The sequence below is a fragment of the Phyllobates terribilis genome, unplaced genomic scaffold (assembly GCF_046119375.1).
Source record: "Phyllobates terribilis strain yellow unplaced genomic scaffold, ASM4611937v1 Scaffold_2__4_contigs__length_985480577, whole genome shotgun sequence".
NCBI lineage: Eukaryota > Metazoa > Chordata > Amphibia > Anura > Dendrobatidae > Phyllobates > Phyllobates terribilis.
The window spans coordinates 757,206,051-757,227,409 of NW_027362762.1; the positions used below are offsets into that span (position 1 = coordinate 757,206,051).

The following is a 21,359-nucleotide window of genomic DNA, read 5'->3' on the forward strand; positions in this document are numbered from 1 at the left end:
AGAGTTTTATAGCTCCATTCACACATCCATGAAAATCACGGATCTGGGAATGAGATCTGTGAGGGTCAGAGAATGTTCTGTTCTGATTTTGAGCATTAGAATAGGACATGCTCAATGTGCCTGTAAAAGCAGGCAGCACACCGACACTGCACACAGATGCAGGAATGTAGCCTTATTATGTATAGCACAGTCCCTTAGTATATAGTGTATTCACTTATTATGTATAGCGCCGTCCCATATTATGTACCATCCTCTCTAGCTCTAGGGGCTCACAGTTGGGGGATCATACTGTGTTGGGGTCACCATACTTTACCCTGGGAGTTCAGGTGGGTACAGTAGGGTCATTATACTGTGCATGTGCAGGAATTCACCATGGGGGTTTCATACTGTGTTTGGGGGGCCCTTTTATTGGCATCATACTTTATGGGGGCAATGAAAGAGAGATCTAGGACATCAGCAGGAGGAAAATTACTGTGTAAAGGCTGGAAAGTTGTGAGATCTGATCTTTGGTGACCATGACAATTATTTAAATTTTTTTTGGAGGGGGGGGGGGCAATCAGAGCTTCTGCTATGGGGCCCCATGATTCCTATGTACGCCCCTGATTGGGGGGTAATATAAGATACTGGACAACTTCTTTAATAAAGCAGGCTGAGGCAGCCCCCACCCCACCAGACGTGATTACACTGTGACTGTCCCGGGGAATGGCCGGCGGGTACACTCTGTGCCGCAATGGTGAGAACGAGTTTAGAACACTTCCCCTGTGCGGACGGTGGCCCGGAGGGGCAGTGGAATAAGAGTTGTAGGAGTTTTGTACAATTTAGTTCTCTTCCAGGTTTCCCGCAGAGATCCACGCGCGACCTCTACAACTGATCATGTGACGCTCCACCCCGATCACCCTCCACGATACTTCCTCCCCTGCTGCCGCTGAGTGGCCAACGCCTATGTCAATCACTTTAGTCATCGCCTCCCATACGTCACCATCACATGACAGCACCGGGCGGAAAGCCGCATTCTGATTGGCTGAAGTGTTGTCGGCCAGCCTCGCACCAGGAAGACGTCTTCCGTCCTGCACCGCTGGGCTCAGTCTGGGATGCGGATCTGCAGGATCGCTCTGTGGTAACCGGGTAGTCGTGTGATCGTCTGTGACTATGGCTCTTCCAGCAGCGCTCACCTTCCTCGCTGCGCTCCTGGCAGGTAAATGATGGCTTCCTCCTCCCAGCTGCAGCCTGCCTAGGTCAGCTGACTGGAGCCCCATCTTGTGCTGTGCAGTGGCTGCGCTGTATACGTGATGGCTGTGACTCCACTATCGTTATATAGTGGGACTACATATGGTGATCACTGCGGAGCGGGGACGATCGTGGAAGGGGAAGTGTCATGGCCGCCAGCTGTGTGCAGAGAATGGGTTAATCCTGTCCGATTGTCCATTCACTCCTGCACAAGGACAGGTCATGTGACCAGGACTTCCTTGTGCCTAAGTTTTAACCTCTTCTCTGCCGCAGTGTTGCAGCTTTGTAATTTTTTTTGCCCATTGCAGAGGTATTCAGATTACTGTTATCCCTATGTGGGTTTGGGGTAACTATCCCCCATACTTTGCTTTCAGCTGCATTGTGCCTGCAGAGTGTAAACCAGCCCGGTTCTGTTTGAAATACCTGCAGATGTGCAATATCAGCACCGTCCTTGTCACTGATCATTGTCTGATAGAGAATTATGGTTAATGCCTGTGGTGGGCGGCGGTCTATGCACAGATCCCATGCCAGGGTCCGATTATGTTATATATGGACTGTCTGCCTGATAGTCATCACAAGTAAATCTAGACGTTTCTGTGACCCTCCTATGATCCAAGTGTAGTTTACATTTGTATTCTGTGTAACACCTCAGTACAGCCTCGGGGGATAATAGTCAGTAACGCTGACACTACTGCGGCCCTGTCCGTCACATGACTGGTGAGGGGTCCTGTCATTCATCTGCTACTTCTTCATAAGAAGTGTTGTAAGTGAAGCGTCCCGGGGTTGATGGGCGGCTTGTCCCCCGCTAAGTTCCTCATTCCCTGGATGGAGGATTTGGCAATATTTCTGGTAGGGTACTTACTTCCTAATTCACAGAAAGTTCACGGAATATTGTCTGGTCAGAATATATTGATGACCTATCACCAGGATATGTAATCCATATCAGAGCTGTGGGAGTGGTGGCTGGAGGTAACGCATTGTAATCTGCTCCTCCAGACAAACTGTAGTGGACTGGAGATCCACCCTTATCCATTGTAGTAGGGGAGCACGTGCAGTACCTGGTCGCGGACACTACGCTAATAGGGGAGCACGTGCAGTACCTGGTCGCGGACACTACGCTAATAGGGGCGCACGTGCAGTACCTGGTTGCGGACACTACGCTAATAGGGGCGCATGTGCAGTACCTGGTTGCGGACACTACGCTAATAGGGGCGCACGTGCAGTACCTGGTTGCGGACACTACGCTAATAGGGGCGCACGTGCAGTACCTGGTTGCGGACACTACGCTAATAGGGGAGCACGTGCAGTACCTGGTCGCGGACACTACGCTAATAGGGGCGCACGTGCAGTACCTGGTTGCGGACACTACGCTAATAGGGGCGCATGTGCAGTACCTGGTTGCGGACACTACGCTAATAGGGGCGCACGTGCAGTACCTGGTTGCGGACACTACGCTAATAGGGGCGCACGTGCAGTACCTGGTTGCGGACACTACGCTAATAGGGGAGCACGTGCAGTACCTGGTCGCGGACACTACGCTAATAGGGGCGCACGTGCAGTACCTGGTTGCGGACACTACGCTAATAGGGGCGCATGTGCAGTACCTGGTTGCGGACACTACGCTAATAGGGGCGCACGTGCAGTACCTGGTTGCGGACACTACGCTAATAGGGGCGCACGTGCAGTACCTGGTTGCGGACACTACGCTAATAGGGGAGCACGTGCAGTACCTGGTCGCGGACACTACGCTAATAGGGGCGCACGTGCAGTACCTGGTCGCGGACACTACGCTAATAGGGGCGCACGTGCAGTACCTGGTCGCGGACACTACGCTAATAGGGGCGCACGTGCAGTACCTGGTCGCGGACACTACGCTAATAGGGGCGCATGTGCAGTACCTGGTTGCGGACACTACGCTAATAGGGGCGCACGTGCAGTACCTGGTTGCGGACACTACGCTAATAGGGGCGCACGTGCAGTACCTGGTTGCGGACACTACGCTAATAGGGGAGCACGTGCAGTACCTGGTCGCGGACACTACGCTAATAGGGGCGCACGTGCAGTACCTGGTTGCGGACACTACGCTAATAGGGGCGCACGTGCAGTACCTGGTCGCGGACACTACGCTAATAGGGGCGCACGTGCAGTACCTGGTCGCGGACACTACGCTAATAGGGGCGCACGTGCAGTACCTGGTCGCGGACACTACGCTAATAGGGGCGCACGTGCAGTACCTGGTCGCGGACACTACGCTAATAGGGGCGCACGTGCAGTACCTGGTCGCGGACACTACGCTAATAGGGGCGCACGTGCAGTACCTGGTCGCGGACACTACGCTAATAGGGGCGCACGTGCAGTACCTGGTCGCGGACACTACGCTAATAGGGGCGCACGTGCAGTACCTGGTTGCGGACACTACGCTAATAGGGGCGCACGTGCAGTACCTGGTTGCGGACACTACGCTAATAGGGGCGCACGTGCAGTACCTGGTTGCGGACACTACGCTAATAGGGGCGCACGTGCAGTACCTGGTTGCGGACACTACGCTAATAGGGGCGCACGTGCAGTACCTGGTTGCGGACACTACGCTAATAGGGGCGCACGTGCAGTACCTGGTTGCGGACACTACGCTAATAGGGGCGCACGTGCAGTACCTGGTTGCGGACACTACGCTAATAGGGGCGCACGTGCAGTACCTGGTTGCGGACACTACGCTAATAGGGGCGCACGTGCAGTACCTGGTTGCGGACACTACGCTAATAGGGGCGCACGTGCAGTACCTGGTTGCGGACACTACGCTAATAGGGGCGCACGTGCAGTACCTGGTTGCGGACACTACGCTAATAGGGGCGCACGTGCAGTACCTGGTTGCGGACACTTCGCTAATAGGGGCGCACGTGCAGTACCTGGTTGCGGACACTACGCTAATAGGGGCGCACGTGCAGTACCTGGTTGCGGACACTACGCTAATAGGGGCGCACGTGCAGTACCTGGTTGCGGACACTACGCTAATAGGGGCGCACGTGCAGTACCTGGTTGCGGACACAGCGCTAATAGGGGCGCACGTGCAGTACCTGGTTGCGGACACAGCGCTAATAGGGGCGCACGTGCAGTACCTGGTCGCGGACACTATTCTGTTGATGGACCGATACTGTTCAGCCCCACAACTGCTTACATCTAGCCACCGCCTGCAGCAAGAACAGCTGATCAGTGGGGGGGCACCAGGTATATGACCCCGCTGACCTTATATTGATCACCTGTCCTTGGCATAGGTCATCAATATAAAAGTAGTAGAGAAACCCTTTAAGTTACTGACTGGAAAACACAGTCCTATCAAAACTTAGAAGTGTTCAGTAATGAAAGGAAACAAAGAATCATTTCTGACCTGGAAAATTGTGAATGACTAGCTACAATTAGCAGCAACTTGTGACTGGCTGTGGAAATAACAGAGCGCTGTGCCCCCAGATGGTCACGTTCTGCAGAGCAGCGGCACTACCTGTGGACTGGGAAGTCTCTTTAAGGCTTGGGTCCATGCTATCTATGTTTGTGCACACTGTCAGACACGTACACCCAGGAGATGTGTGACAGTCAGGATGGATTCCGTGGTATCTGTCCACCATAAGGAGCCACTGTAATGTATTCCACATGGTATATACGCATTTCATCGCAGTGTCCCCCTTTATAGGAAATCCCAGTGTGCTGCGCTTTCCTATACGATCACACAGTATGGAGACTTGTATCTGCCAGGCCCTCTGTCTGATTGGAACGTTACAGTACAAGCCAGGAGAAGCTCCCAACGTATCCAATAGGCTGGGTACACCTGCACATTCTGCATATAATACACAGGGTGGCTAGGTATTTATTAGGACACGTTCACACATACAATTTTTTGCTACAGATTTCACCCTAATAAATGGCCAAAAATCTGCAAGCTACATTGACACATGCCGTGGAATTAAATTGTGCAGCACTGGTCAGTTTACACCGCCATTATTTGTCCTGAACGTTTGGATGAGATTTTGGGAAATGTCATCAGGTAGGGCTGGTGCTACTGATTTATCATCCGCTGGAAAATCCACAGCATATCTGCCCCATGTGGACGTATTCTAAGGGGAAATTCAGACGTAATCAGTGGAGATCGACGGTTTAGACCACCACATAGATGGGTCACTGCTGAGGCGATTATGTATTTCTGGCAGAGTTCTTCCCCCAAATTTATGTTTGTAGAACAATAGACTGGGAATTCTGTTATTAAAGGGGCTTGGTTCTGCTTTTATTAAGGAATTGGAAATCTACTCATGACACCCTCCCCACACTGATGATCATGTATTGTGCGGCAGTAATCACATTACATTTAATGGGGGGACACCGATACTAACAATATATTAGGGAATTGCTATTCATGCAGGCTGTGTTCCAAGCAGAGGTGATATTTGTCATGGCTGCTGATGGTGGCTTAGTGTAAAGCCGGGGTCACGTTAGTGTATAGCATCAGATGCCATATGCTACAGACACTCGGCTCCAGCTCTGCGGTGAGCGTGAGCCAAGTGTCAGTGCTCTGTGCTCTGATCCTCTCGCATGAAAGAATCCCAGCATAGGTGAAGAGGAGATAAAGAAAGTAATTTCTCCATTGCTGACATTTGCGGTAATCGCACTGCACTCAGGTGACATCCGAGTGCAGTCCAATGTTTTGCACACACGCATAGACTTCTATGGGTGTGCATTGTCCAATATATGCTGCCAATTGCAGCATGCAGCAATTTTTTTTCTCATGACAACTCTGCATGAGAAAATAAACACCAGTGGGCACTGCTCCATAGTAAAACATCGCATAGCACTCGTCCGAGTTATACACTGGCTACTCGCCAGTCTGAGCGAGCCCGAAAGGTGATTAGGACTGCTGGGCAGTGAGCAATAAGATGGATTTCTCCCAGGACTTTGTATGGGTGGTGAATGCCTGTGTTGACTGTAAAGCTCTGTGTTTACTGTCAGCAGTGTGACTATGGCAGCGGTCAGGAGAGCCGGTCTACAGGAGTGTACAGTAAACAGACAGACCACCTCAGATAGGGTCCAGCTAGGATAAACCAGAATGAGATGTCCCAAACCACCTCTGTGTCCCCGACACTCAGGCTGGAGAAACAGGAAAGGACGGAAACCTATTGTCTCTTATCCGCATATACACTGCCCTGTGAACTGCTCTGTGTGCGGGATACAGACTGCTGTGGTAATGGTATAGTAATAACCTGTGGGCCTCGTGTATCCTGAGGACCACCATACACATTAGACTAACGTCAACCCAACCGCCTACGACTCTTCCCTGACACATGAGAAGCCTCTGGCAAGTTTGATTTCTTGCAGCCGATCCTTTTGTTCCCTGGTAGAGAAGCAGCTTTCTTGGGGAGAACACGGGCGTTCTGTCAGGCCGAGCATTCCCTTGTATAGAGGATTCGGGAGATACGGCTATCAGTTGTGTATGAGGGGCTTCAGATTAGACACTCTTTATTTTCTATCATTTCTTACCGGAGTTGTTTTATAAAGACCCCACCTTTTGGAAATTAAGTTAACTGCCAATCAAACCTCCCCAAAGCTATGTTCACACTAGGTGTTTTTTCAGCGTGTTTTTTATATATATACAAATTTTCAGCTGCATTTTACAGTACCAGCAAAGTCTGAGATTTCAGAAATTTCATGCACACACATTAGTTTTTGTGCTTTGCTTGTTTTTTTGCACGATAGAGCATGTCACTACTTTCAGCATTTTTTTCAGCGTTTTTCACCCATTGAAAGTAATGGGTGGTGAAATAACGCTGAAAAAATGGCTAATGTGAACATAGCTATCAGGTTTTGCTGCGTTTTTAGTGAAAAAATCAAGTACAGCAGTATGTGAAACGCATTTATTTTTGTAATTATTATTATTTTTTTTTCCCCCCAAGTTTTATCTTGTCTTGGTCACCTGAGGTGGTGGTTTGGATTAGGACAGTTTAATTAAATTAGTGTTGCTTGTAACAGTAAACATTGGCCATCTTAGGTGTGACTTGAACAATGCCTGAGCAACTCAAAGGCAGACCATAGTGTCCTACAAACTCAATGCACTGCCAGTGTCTTAGGTAAACTGCTCCTGAACAATTCACCTCCCCCACTGTTAAATTTGTAATTCTGGTTAATATGGTTTCACATACAGTACAGACCAAAAGTTTGGACACACCTTCTCATTTAAAGATTTTTCTGTATTTTCATGACTATGAAAATTGTGCAGTCACACTGAAGGCATGAAAACTATGAATTAACACATGTGGAATTATATACTTAACAAAAAAGTGTGAAACAACTGAAAATATGTCTTATATTCTAGGTTCTTCAAAGTAGCCACCTTTTGCTTTGATGACTGCTTTGCACACTCTTGGAATTCTCTTGATGAGCTTCAAGAGGTAGTCACCGGAAATGGTCTTCCAACAATCTTGAAGGAGTTCCCAGAGATGCTTAGCACTTGTTGGCCATTTTGCCTTCACTCTGCGGTCCAGCTCATCCCAAACCATCTCGATTGGGTTCAGGTCTGGTGACTGTGGAGGCCAGGTCATCTGGCGTAGCACCCCATCACTCTCCTTCTTGGTCAAATAGCCCTTACACAGCCTGGAGGTGTGTTTGGGGTCATTGTCCTGTTGAAAAATAAATGATGGTCCAACTAAATGCAAACCGGATGGAATAGCATGCCGCTGCAAGATGCTGTGGTAGCCATGCTGGTTCAGTGTGCCTTCAATTTTGAATAAATCCCCAACAGTGTCACCAGCAAAGCACCACCACACCATCACACCTCCTCCTCCATGCTTCACGGTGGGAACCAGGCATGTAGAGTCCATCCGTTCACCTTTTCTGCGTCGCACAAAGACACGGTGGTTGGAACCAAAGATCTCAAATTTGGACTCATCAGACCAAACCACAGATTTCCACTCGTCTAATGTCCATTCCTTGTGTTCTTTAGCCCAAACAAGTCTCTTCTGCTTGTTGCCTGTCCTTAGCAGTGGTTTCCTAGCAGCTACTTTACCATGAAGGCCTGCTGCACAAAGTCTCCTTTTAACAGTTGTTGAAGAGATGTGTCTGCTGCTAGAACTCTGTGTGGCATTGACCTGGTCTCTAATCTGAGCTGCTGTTAACCTGCGATTTCTGAGGCTGGTGACTCGGATAAACTTATCCTCAGAAGCAGAGGTGACTCTTGGTCTTCCTTTCCTGGGGCAGTCCTCATGTGAGCCAGTTTCTTTGTAGCGCTTGATGGTTTTTGCATCTGCACTTGGGGACACTTTCAAAGTTTTCCCAATTTTTCACGCTGACTGACCTTCATTTCTTAAAGTAATGATGGCCACTCGTTTTTCTTTACTTAGCTGCTTTTTTCTTGCCATAATACAAATTCTAATAGTCTATTCAGTAGGACTATCAGCTGTGTATCCACCAGACTTCTGCACAACACAACTGATGGTCCCAACCCCATTTGTAAGGCAAGAAATCCCACTTATTTAACCTGACAGGGTACACTTGTGAAGTGAAAACCATTTCCGGTGACTACCTCTTGAAGCACATCAAGAGAATGCCAAGAGAGTGCAAAGCAGTCATCAAAGCAAAAGGTGGCTACTTTGAAGAACCTATAATATAAGACATATTTGCAGTTGCTTCACACATTTTTGTTAAGTATATAATTCCACATGTGTTAATTCATAGTTTTGATGCCTTCAGTGTGAATGTACAGTTTTCATAGTCATGAAAATACAGAAATTTCTTTAAATGAGAAGGTGTGTCCAAACTTTTGGTCTGTACTGTATGTCTTGCATTGGTGACCTGTGTTTATGCTTCTGTGGTGGAGGCAAATCCGAACTTTGGGATCATGAAAAACGCACCAAAACCTAAGTTTTTGCCGCTGCTGATTTCCTGCCAAGAGATCAGGTTTTGCTGCAGAAAAAAAAATGCTGAAAAAACACCTAACGCTGCCTTTTTTTTTCATGCACAGTTCCAGCAAAAGCTATATGAGATTTCAGAAATCTCATACACACACTTGTTTTTTTTTTCTTTCTGACTACATTTGAGAACTGAAGCGTTTCTGAAATCTGCAGCATGTCAATTTTTCCATTCTTTTTTGCAGCATTTAGAAAGCAAAGATAAGATGGGGAGAAAAAAAGGTTTAAAAAAAAAACGCAACAAATGTTTTTGGTGAATAACATTAACTTTAAACATGTACCGTAGACAAAGCTCACATATAATCTGCACTCAAAAAAAAAAACCACGCTAGAAAAACACCGCAAAATGTGTGTTTTGAACGCAGCACTTTTACTGCCAAGTGAGCCGGTTTTTGTCACAGAAAATAGATGCAGCACAAATGCTGCATGTGAACATAGCCTTAAGCAGCTGGTACTGTCAGGGACGTGGCGATCACCTATAATATTATATGGCAGCTATTTAAATAATAGTCACATAAGACAAATAGAAACCCCTTTTAAATGTTTTGTGATGGGAAAGCAGAGGACTACTTCTACTAATAAAGCTGGTTTCATCTGTTGGTCCTTATTAGTATGGACCAGTCACAATTCTCATGACCCGAACTCATCACTCCTCATAGGCAAACACGAGTCTGGATCAGGAGACCTGTGGCCGGTCCATACATTGCGGTCCATACTCTGGCTGGTTTCACAGTCTTTTTCTTACAATAATGTAATATATGATTAGTGTACTGTAAGAATGATCATTTTTTTATTGTATCTTTCAGTTGCAGTTGCTGACTTCAGTGTCTTGAAGTCCCCCCAAAACCAGATCTTCACCCCAGGAAACTGGCCGGTTCCTGGAGAACGGATTGAAGATGTGATTGCCTTGTCTATGGGCTTTTCTGTCGAAGAGGTGGGTCTGTGCAGCTATACAGGCACTGAATTTATACACTGCTCAAAAAAATAAAGGGAACACTCAAATAACACATCCTAGATCTGAATGAATGAAATATTCTCATTGAATACTTTGTTCTGTACAAAGTTGAATGTGCTGACAACAAAATCACACAAAAATCATCAATGGAAATCAAATTTATTAACCAATGGAGGCCTGGATTTGGAGTCACCCCCAAAATTAAAGTGGAAAAACACACTACAGGCTGATCCAACTTTGATGTAATGTCCTTAAAACAAGTCAAAATGAGGCTCAGTATTGTATGTGGCCTCCACGTGCCTGTATGACCTCCCTACAACGCCTGGGCATGGTCCTGATGAGGTTGCGGATGGTCTCCTGTGGGATCTCCTCCCAGACCTGGACTAAAGCATCCGCCAACTCCTGGACAGTCTGTGGTGCAACGTAACGTTGGTGGATGGAGCGAGACATGATGTCCCAGATGTGCTCAATCGGATTCAGGTCTGGGGAACGGGCGGGCCAGTCCATAGCTTCAATGCCTTCATCTTGCATGGATTGCTGACACACTCCAGCCACATGAGGTCTGGCATTGTCCTGCATTAGGAGGAACCCAGGGCCAACCGCACCAGCATATGGTCTCACAAGGGGTCTGAGGATCTCATCTCGGTACCTAATGGCAGGCAGGCTACCTCTGGCGAGCACATGGAGGGCTGTGCGGCCCTCGAAAGAAATGCCACCCCACAGCATTACTGACCCACTGCCAAACTGGTCATGCTGAAGGATGTTGCAGGCAGCAGATCGCTCTCCACGGCATCTCCAGACTCTGTCATGTCTGACACATGTGCTCAGTGTGAACCTGCTTTCATCTGTGAAGAGCACAGTGCGCCAGTGGCGACTTTGCCAATCCTGGTGTTCTGTGGCAAATGCCAAGCGTCCTGCACGGTGTTGGGCTGTGAGCACAACCCCCATTTATGGACGTCGGGCCCTCGTACCACCCTCATGGAGTCGGTTTCTAACCGTTTGTGCAGACACATGCACATTTGTGGCCTGCTGGAGGTCATTTTGCAGGGCTCTGGCAGTGCTCCTCCTATTCCTCCTTGCACAAAGGCGGAGGTAGCGGTCCTGCTGCTGGGTTGTTGCCCTCCGACGGCCCCCTCCACGTCTCCTGGTGTACTGGCCTGTCTCCTGGTAGCGCCTCCAGCCTCTGGACACTACGCTGACTGACACAGCAAACTTTCTTGCCACAGCTCGCATTTGTGCCATCCTGGATGAGCTGCACTACCTGAGCAACTTCTGTGGGTTGTAGAGTCCGTCTCATGCTACCACGAGTGTGAAAGCACAACCAACATTCAAAAGTGACCAAAACATCAGCCAGAAAGCATTGGTACTGAGATGTGGTCTGTGGTCCCCACCTGCAGAACTACTCCTTTATTGAGGGTGTCTTGATAATTGCCAATAATTTCCATCTATTGTCTATTCCATTTGCACAACAGCATGTGAAATTGATTGTCAATCAGTGTTGCTTCCTAAGTGGACAGTTTGATTTCACAGAAGTTTGATTTACTTGAAGTTATATTCTGTTTGTGTTCCCTTTATTTTTTTTTGATCAGTGTACTTTAACGCAGTTGGTCCTGGCATTGGTTATTATTGCCTAGTTATTTCCACAATTCTTATATTTGTTGGATTTCTGTCCTGTTATGGTATGGATGTGTATGTGTAAATGCATTATAGAGGAGAAAGCTTGTATGTGAAGGACTATAAATTTCTCTTCTCTTTCAGGATTTGTCGTGGCCAGGGCTTGGTGTTGGCAATATATTTCAGCGTCCACGTGCCACAGTTTTGGTAACGGTGACCGGTGTGGACAAACTTCCTCTATCAAACAATGAGATTTCTTACCCAGTAGAGAACGTGAGTATTTCAGTGCGATCATTTTACTGGTGACGTACACATGACTCGTACATAGTTTGGGTCTTTTCTGTGGTAGCATACTGATATGAAACCTGAATGATAAAGAAAAAAGATAGAAGAAGCAATGCCTTCGAAATGTGTTGGTGGAGAAGAATGTTATCAATACCATGGATGGCAAGAAGAACAAACAAATCCATTTAGGAACAAATCAAATCAGACATGTCACTCGAAACAAGGATCATCAAGCTACAACTTTCCTACTTTGGACAGATCATACGAAGAGCGCAATCACTGGAGAAGGTCATCAAGATCGGAAGACTAGAAGGAAGAAGGCGAAGAGGAAGACCAGCAACCCGAAGGCTTGATGCTATCTACATATCAGTGGAGAAGACCCTGATTGACCTATCTAGGCTTACACAAGATCGATCTTCCTCCAGATCCTTCATCCATCCAGTAGCCGTTTCTTGAGATTGAGCCGAAGGTCGTAAAATATTAATAATAATAATGGTGATGAATTTAGAGACGGAACCAAATACTTCTCATGATGGCAGCGAGACCTGCCATTTACATATTACCTTGAGGAATAAGAGAGATTGTGGTCATTATTCATCTACCAATTATTGTAATAAGGAGCATTTCTGATATTGAGGAGGATTTGATGCCTTCACCGTACATGACCTAATAGGCGCAGTCATGGGGTTGGGTAGACATATTTGATCCTTTGTTTCCATTCCGAGTAGAGACGTGCATGTACAACCATCTAATAAGAACTCTAGTGCCCTTTAATAACATTTGCAGAAAACAGTGGCTTCTTATATAATAGATTATTGGACGTTTATATCACAGTATATAAGAGAACCTTGAGAAGGAAACCCCAGTATAAAGTAGGTGACGCCTGTCATGCTTCTTATTTCTGTCCATTTAAAACAAAGAGCTTGACGTTACATTGCTGTGAATATTTATTTCTATTTTATTTTTAGGGTGAAATGTTTTTTGATGTGCAGGTTCAGCTCTCCCCTCTTACATACATGTTATTTCTCCCCCAGGCTGTTCCCTACAGTGTTGACGGTGTTGTGAACTCCATCCATTCCCTGTTCTCTGAGGAGATGCCACTGGTTCTACAGCTGGCCCCCATAGAAGAAGTAAGTGTATATATCATCTCTGTAAGGACAGCCATAATATTAAAAAGAATCTGTCACCAGAATTTTGCCACCTAATCTGAGAGCAGCATGATGTAGGGGCAGAGATACTGATTCCAGTCATATGTCACTTTCTGGACTGGTGTTGTAGATTTGATAAAATAACTGTATTATCGGCAGGAGATGATTACTAAACCTTCTGCCATTTTGTCGTCTAAATTCATCACCTCTGTTTAACCCCGCCCCCACCACTGATTGGCCACTTTCTGCCTCTGCAGAGTGTACACAGAAAGTTGCTCATTGGTGCTGTGGGTGGGGTTATAAAGAACTCAGCATTCAGAGAACTGATAGATTTGCAGTGGATAAGACAGTGATTTTAACAAAACTACAGAAAGCAGCCCACTAAGTGACACATCACTGGTCTCTGTCCCTATTTCATGCTGCTCTCAGATGGGTTAGCAAAAACCTGGTGACAGATTCTCTTTAATCTTACCCAAAGTCAGATCTCCTCTTAATGCAAGGTGCTGATAAGATGCCAAGCATAAGTCAATATCTATCTGCATATACTAAAAGCCGACAGCTATTTTCTAATCCCCACATAAACATGTACACTTGGCACGGCTGAGTGTGCATATGTTCTCCACTGAGTGAGGGAAGTAAGACTCCTCTGGTGGAGGTCTGTCTTCTGAGCCAAAACGATTGGGCATGTTGCAATCCAATGGGCCCAGTCTTTCTTATTTCTCAACATTTTTCATGAAGAGAGAATCTGTCGTCTTCATGTAATGTAGGGATTAGCGACCTTCAGCACTCCAGCTCTCCACATCCACTGACACCCTGTGGTGGTTGGGGCATGCTCAGGCTACCAGGTACACATGAATTGGCCAATTTATGCTCTAAGATTTCTCATTTATTTCTATTTTCTACAGCAGTAATGCTATTCATATTTCATAGATTTCACGTTCGCACACTTAAAGTAGCATAGTAGTAATGCTACTTTAAGTAGTAATCTGTAACGCTGTTTGTTAGTTATCCGTTCTTAAATACATCACCACGTTTAGTTTTTCTATTTTTCCACTTCTGCCCATCCTGTAGCATCTCTACAAAAAAAAGCCTTTTAAGCTTTTATTATTTTGTTGGCTTTTATAGCGCCATTATTAGGTTTGATTGTACCGTAGCTGGGTCCTCCTTCTTCCTAATGCTGCAAAGTAATCAGGGAATCAAAGTGTTAATCATTTATTTTTTTTATCAATTCCTCAAATGCAAAGCAAATGACCAAAATAAAAATCTAAATTAAATTAATATTTGGTGTGACCACACTTCCTTTTCTAAGTTTTCTTACTTTGCACCAATTTTCCCATACCTGCCTAAAACTTTTGGACAGTGCTGTAAATCATTCGACCATATTTCCCTATTTATGGTGCTGTTCCTATAAAGATCTTTCTGTGTTTTTCACATTACCACTTTCTTTTTCACCAGCGAGTGTACATGGTTGGAAAGGCGAACACGGTGTTTGAAGACCTCGCCGTCACCTTACGCCAGCTGAGAAGCCGCTTGGAGCAGGAGAACTCCATTCTGGCCTCTCTGTCCTTAGGATCATTGTACAAAAATGATGAAGTAAGTTCATGCCGCTGAACACAAATGTTTGCTCCATGTATCATTCTTCCCTTTGTTGGAGGTTATACTTGCTGGCTAGGCACGCATGTCAGCTATAGATATAGCCCCCACAAGACGTGCAAGATCACAAGTGTAGTATTTGCCCCTCCTGAGAGCAGAGAAAATATCAAAACGTTGGGGAAATATTTTTTTCTAGACCTGCATCCGATTCCTTTTTAACCCCTTCCCAACATGACCAATTTCTGTTTTTTTCCATTTTTGTTTTTTCTTACCCTTCTAAGAGCCATAACTCTTTTTTTTTTTTCTGTCCATTTAGCCATATGGGGCTTGTTTTATTGTATGATAAGTTGTACTTTTTGAATGATACCATTCATTTTACAACATAGTGGAAAACGGGGAAAAAATTCCAAGTGTGGGGGATGCAATTCTGACATTGCTTTTTGGGAATTTGATTTTTACGGCATACATGACCTGCTAAAAGTTATCTAACAATATGATTTTTATCCTCAGTACGATTATGGCATACGGCGAAAATTTGTCCATTTTTTTTTCTTTTGTAGAGGGAAAACAGATCAGTTTGCATGGAAAAAAAAACATTTTTTTTTTTTTTTTTTTTTACTATGTTGCCATTTTCCGAGACCTGTAACATTTTCAGCCTTTGGTTGATATTGCTGTGCGAGGTCGTGGTGATTCCTCATGTGATTGGGGTTTTTTTTTTGTTTGTTTTTCTCAATGGGTGGAAAATTGGGGTGATTTATACTTTTATGTTATTTGTTTTATATTTTAAAACTTTTTTTTATTTTTATTTTTATATATATTTCCATGTATTTTATTCCCTTTAGGGGACTTGAACCTGCAGTCTGATCACTTGTTCTGCATATAGTAAAAATCATGGTCTCTTTTGAAGCTGAGACACAGACTGTGTCCAACAGACTGGCCTCGACAGATCCCCAGCTGTCTTAGCAACCCATCTGCGCCCCCATGATCGCATCACAGGAGCACCGATAGGTCCATAGAATAATGTGCCACCATGCTGGGGCTCTGTTAATGGCACTGTCAGTTTGACAACGGCATTTAACAGGTTAAAGATCCGCTCCACTTGTGGTTGTTAGAGGCAGGTCATGGCTGTATGTTACATCATTACCTGTCAGGTATGGGGTGAGCTCACCCCGTGAGCTAGCTTCATACACCTGCTACCCACTTGCGCCGTACTTGTACAGCAGATGCCAGTAAGGGATTTAAACCAGGGCTGTGGAGTCTGTAAGCGAAACCTCTGACTCCTCAATTTCCCTGACTTCTGACTCCGACTCCACAGCGCGGCATCACTACTGAGCGTGTACATAAAGTGCAGCACAGATTCATCTCACTGCCTCACTACTGAGCGTGTACATAAAGTGCAGCACAGATTCATCTCACTGCCTCACTACTGAGCGTGTACATAAAGTGCAGCACAGATTCATCTCACTGCCTCACTACTGAGCGTGTATATAAAGTGCAGCACAGATTCATCTCACTGCCTCACTACTGAGCGTGTACATAAAGTGCAGCACAGATTCATCTCACTGCCTCACTACTGAGCATGTACATAAAGTGCAGCACAGATTCATCTCACTGCCTCACTACTGAGCGTGTACATAAAGTGCAGCACAGATTCATCTCACTACTGAGCGTGTACATAAAGTGCAGCACAGATTCATCTCACTGCCTCACTACTGAGCGTGTACATAAAGTGCAGCACAGATTCATCTCACTGCCTCACTACTGAGCGTGTACATAAAGTGCAGCACAGATTCATCTCACTGCCTCACTACTGAGCGTGTACATAAAGTGCAGCACAGATTCATCTCCACTAAAAGCCGAGATCCTTAGACCAGGAACAGAACAGACATTTATAGGACATTTCATAATTTTTTCCCAAATTCTTATGAAAACATTTACAGCACATCCTGCATTGTACTAATAAACCCACTTTATTATATATTTTAGGAGTCGGTCCGATTTATACTGACTCCACCAAAATGGACACCGACTCCACAACCCTGATTAAAACCGCATGAAAAAAGCTGGAATATGAGAGCAAGTATAAAAGCTATTCCACACCATACATGTATGGTGCAGTGCATCACATATTACAAAGCCACACTAGTTTTGCCAGCACACTCCCTCGTGTTTGTGATCGTTGGCATCAACAACTGGTATTGGAGAAAACTTCAATATCCGTCCTATAACCTGCAATGCAGTTATGATCTAGCTTCAGCAAAACTTTCCACTGTAACCAAAACCATGGACCCATAGATAATGTGTTACCTGTACAGAAACATTTCTTTATTTTTTATTTGTGGGTTTCTTTTTATCTGCTATTCAAATGATGACTTTCATCTCTTTGCATACATACTTACTTATTGCTTACATTCTCCATTCCTCTTATTCAGATTGACAGACTTTTCCTCTCTGAAATGCAAAGTCTTCAAGACATCCCAAATCTGGTAAGTGTCTCCCTACATTAATATTCTGTAATCCAACGTCAGAAAAAAAAACTAAGCAATTTGTCAGCCTGGATACTTACAGAGCAGGGCTGTGGAGTCGGTAAGCCAAACCTCCGACTCCTCAATATCCACGACTCCGACTCCCTCATACATGGCTCATGTGTAAGTGATAAATTTACTGTAGCACAGATTCATCTCAGCTAAAAGTCTAGACCCTTAGATCAGGAATAGGACAGACAGACATAGGACATTTCACAACTTTCCCAAATTCTGATGAAAAAATATTCCCCACAAACTGCATTGAACTACTGTACCCAATTTATTATATATTTTCGGAGTCGGTTAATTTTATACCGACTCCAACTCCACAGCCCTATAGAGAAGAACTTGTATTTTTTCCAGTGTCAATTTTTTTTATACATTTGCATACTGTTCTCATCTACTCAACCCTGAGACTTTTTTTTTTTTTTTTTTTTCCATCCCTTAAATTACCATTTACTTCTCACTTTTAATTTCTGAAATGCAGACATGGTGTATCTTTTTTAAACTTTGAGGGTGAAAAGCTGAAGATTCTGGACGGGAATAATAAACCATTCCCACGGAATAACTATGGCTTGGATTTACTACCCCTTATATACACAGATATTTAATGCACACATACAAGCAAGAACACAGCAGCCTTTGTAAGCAATATAGGCAAGCATTGGACACATGATGTTTGGACTGCATTACTGCTTTATTGAATAATACTTCTAAAACGAAGGTAGTTGGTGCATAAATTGGCCAGTTCATGTGAGCCCATCAGCCATGGCAATGCGCAACCTTTCTTTGATGGGACCCTAAACCTAATATCCTCGGTCTAAAATGCATATTATCTATTATGTCTTTCTGTGTTAATCACTTTGTGTTTCAAAACAGCTTTCTCGGCACAAGCACCTTGCTAAAGACAATGTCCCAGATATTTATGCCTTGGAATTTACTGGACTAGAAGAGATTAAGAAACGTTACGGGGAGGACTCTGTGAAGTTTAAGGACGCCACCAGAATTCTGTCAGAATGTCTACAGAAAGTAAGATTACTTTTCCATTTTATGCATACTTTGCATACAGACCTAACAGAATAAAAATAAAAAGGTCCTTTTACAATAAATGGGCTGTAGCCTTTCAGAAACTCTTCATTCACTGGCGCAGTTTGATATGAAAAAGACCCAAACTGCTCCGGGTGTCCTGCTGTCAACGTGATGTCAATATCACAGCTAGCGCGTGACACCGGAATCAGAGACGGAGATTCATAGGTGGACCTGGGGACAGTGAGCATAGCACAGTTTGTATTTTCATACCAAACTGTGTCTATTTTACTAGTTATTACTGGAATAACCCTTTATCACCTTTGGATACTTTACTGAGAAAAAAATCCTCAGAACCACTGAGAGATCCACTGGACACTATGCATCCAAATCTATAGCTTCTGTTTTCTCATGACCCAGACGAACCCGAACTTCCACGGGTCCACTCATCCCTACCAGGGAACATTCATCATGTGTGGAGGAAAGCCAACTCCAGAGTCTAAGGGGGGGCTAAGGACTTAGTTTGTGTGAAATTCCAGTTCTGCCCTGCAGTCTATTACCATGATGCCTGTCTCCTTAGAGTACGATCCAAGGGAAAGCTCTAAAATCATGAAGAACCAAACATGTACATGATAGGGGTCCAGGCCCTGAGACCCTTGCAGATTTTCTTAAAAAGCCAGTCTCTAGTTCATTGTTCAGTCATCAGAAGCGCTGCGCATGTGGACGTAGTTGGGGTATGTGCTGAATAGACTGATAATGAACCCGTTCGGCACTGTGCCTACTTGCTGATAGACGTCCTATTGACCCTGTAACGTGCTCTGCACTCACAACTTCTGCCTGCTGAGCAGCTCTTTGACAGGGGGTGTCAGGACCCCGACCCCCACAGATCTGCAGCACATTAGTTTGTACTTATCATTTAATTTTTATTTTTTTAAGCATTTCTGCTAACACAGTCCCGTCATAACCTCTGGCTGATAGATTGGCTTTTGTTCACACTGAATATTGTTGTCCCATTGATTACCTGTACAGCCTTCCTAGGAAGCTAACAAGTTCCCTCTTCTAGATTTTTGTGAATATAGATATCTATAGGTGACATCTATTTCCATCTTTTACAGTTTGCAGATGACATGCACAGTATTTATGGGGGAAATGCCATAGTGGAAGTTGTCGCAGTGGAAACATTTGAGACTCCCCTGACGAGGAAGAGCCGTTCAATCCTAGAAGCTGCAGTCTCTGTAAGTGCTGGTATAGGGTTAAAGTTCAGATCTAGGGGATAAATCAGTATAACAGTCAGACCTGGTACCAGGGTGGTTATGTGGAAGGTCTGGAGAAGGCTACTCCTACTGGACGTTTGGCATTACTATGGTTTCCTTGTTATTAACCAAGCTATTTCCGTGTCTCTTTAGAGTACCCCCACCAATCCATACAACCTGGCCTATGATTATAATTTTGACTATGCCGTCATCTTCAACATCATCTTGTGGCTTATGATTGGCCTGGCTCTTGCAGTTATTGCCATCTCCTACAACCTCTGGAACATGGACCCTGGGTATGACAGTATCATCTACAGAATGACCAACCAGAAGATCAGGATGGACTGATGCTGAGATGTAGTGAATTATTTAAACATAACAGGTTTATTTTCTTTTTTTTCTCCAAAAATGAATCTATCACTATGGCAGACGTTGGGAAATCTAGGTGCCATCCATAGTGACCTCAATAAAGATATAAGTAAAAAATCCCTGGAGGATGTAGACTACTTTTCTTTCCTGACTTTTGGCCGCCCATCAAGCCTTCCCCGGTCCACAAGTTTTGATCTTTGTGTGTGGTGTTATTTTTTTTTCTCTTATGTAGACAAATGATCATTGAAGACCAGACTTCCTCGAGGAATAAGAGGCCCATCCAATATATCCTTTATATATTGGAGTTATAGCAGGTTTTCTGGGAAATACAGCTGTATGATACAAAATGTATAAATTGTAATGTGTATGGTAACCTGCCCCTCTGATTAGTGATCTCACCTATTACGGTACTGTAAATTCCCTCCGCCATGGTGACTGTAATATCCATATTAGTGTTCAGTTTTAGAAATCCTGATTTGATGGAAATGTGAGCGCACTTGTTGATTTATATTTGTGTAGACCTAATCTTGTGCCGCTGCTAAGTATCTGTATATTAGGACTCCTGATGGCGCTCGCCCCTGACATTCCTCTCGACATGGCTGTAAGTGTTTTATTCTACTGATGTGAATACAAATATGTATAAAATTCTATATGTCCATGTTTATTTCCTATCGTGTTCACAGGTCTCATGGCTTTCTTTTTCCCAATCTCCAACCAATCTCATGGGTACATGGGATTCATGTTACATTGTGGTTAAATAATTCTCAGAGGCCGATTACAGATGGCCCTAAGGGTGCAATCTCATTTATGCATTTTACCACGAATTGCGTCAGTTCTGTGATGCCATCTTTTCTTCTTGTGGCCTATTCAAGTGAAACAAGTGGTAGAAGCTGTCATAAACTGTGGTCGATCTCAGTTTAATACACTTAGTTTTGCCTAAATTTAGCTACGTTTTTTCCATTATTTACCAAAATGAATGGTCATGGTTTATATAATGTAAAATACTGATTAGAACAAGTTGAGTTAGCCAAAAAGCCTTGCAGGACCCTGGTTCAGTAGCCACATGTATGTCCTCTGGGAACCTCCTCCTACCTGCAGCATCCCCGGCACCTGATTAGTAGGTCCCTGGCTTGTAATGTAATGACGTCACGGGACTTAGGAGGTTGCAGTGTTATGGTCCAGCGGCCATGGAGGTGGCTACGGGACCAGGGGCCTGCAGATCTTTTTGCTTACTCTAGCAAGAATGAACTAATCCTAAAACCATGATTAAGGAAATTGTCTCCCACGTGTGAATACAAGAAACTGTGGCATTGAGATTTGATGTAGATAACCTCTCATTTAGGAAATGGAGACCTGTCAGATATTATGATATTGAGATTCTATCCAATTACAGAAAGTTTTAAAAGAAATGGGTTAGGGGC

At 44.8% G+C, this 21,359-nt stretch overlaps 1 protein-coding gene across 1 annotated transcript; it reads left to right on the plus strand.

Annotated features, from left to right (window-relative positions):
• Positions 1 to 993: 993 nt before the first annotated feature.
• ATP6AP2 (ATPase H+ transporting accessory protein 2) lies at positions 994 to 20,586 on the plus strand. The gene is made up of 9 exons (XM_073667303.1): positions 994 to 1,195; positions 9,977 to 10,104; positions 11,884 to 12,012; positions 13,059 to 13,154; positions 14,628 to 14,765; positions 17,198 to 17,251; positions 18,170 to 18,319; positions 19,432 to 19,551; positions 19,723 to 20,586. The coding sequence occupies exons 1-9, from the start codon at positions 1,150 to 1,152 to the stop codon at positions 19,915 to 19,917; spliced, it is 1,056 nt and encodes a 351-aa protein (XP_073523404.1). The 5' UTR covers positions 994 to 1,149; the 3' UTR covers positions 19,918 to 20,586.
• The last annotated feature ends 773 nt before the right edge of the window (positions 20,587 to 21,359 follow it).

What these genes read in the sequence shown, in the direction of transcription:
- ATP6AP2 (XM_073667303.1), top strand. Translation starts at nt 1,150, where the DNA reads ATGGCTCTTCCAGCAGCGCTCACCTTCCTCGCTGCGCTCCTGGCAG. An exon ending in AGCTGGCCCCCATAGAAGAA is followed by an intron (nt 13,155 to 14,627) that starts GTAAGTGTATAT and finishes CTTTTTCACCAG; the next exon opens with CGAGTGTACATGGTTGGAAA. An exon ending in TGTCAGAATGTCTACAGAAA is followed by an intron (nt 18,320 to 19,431) that starts GTAAGATTACTT and finishes CATCTTTTACAG; the next exon opens with TTTGCAGATGACATGCACAG.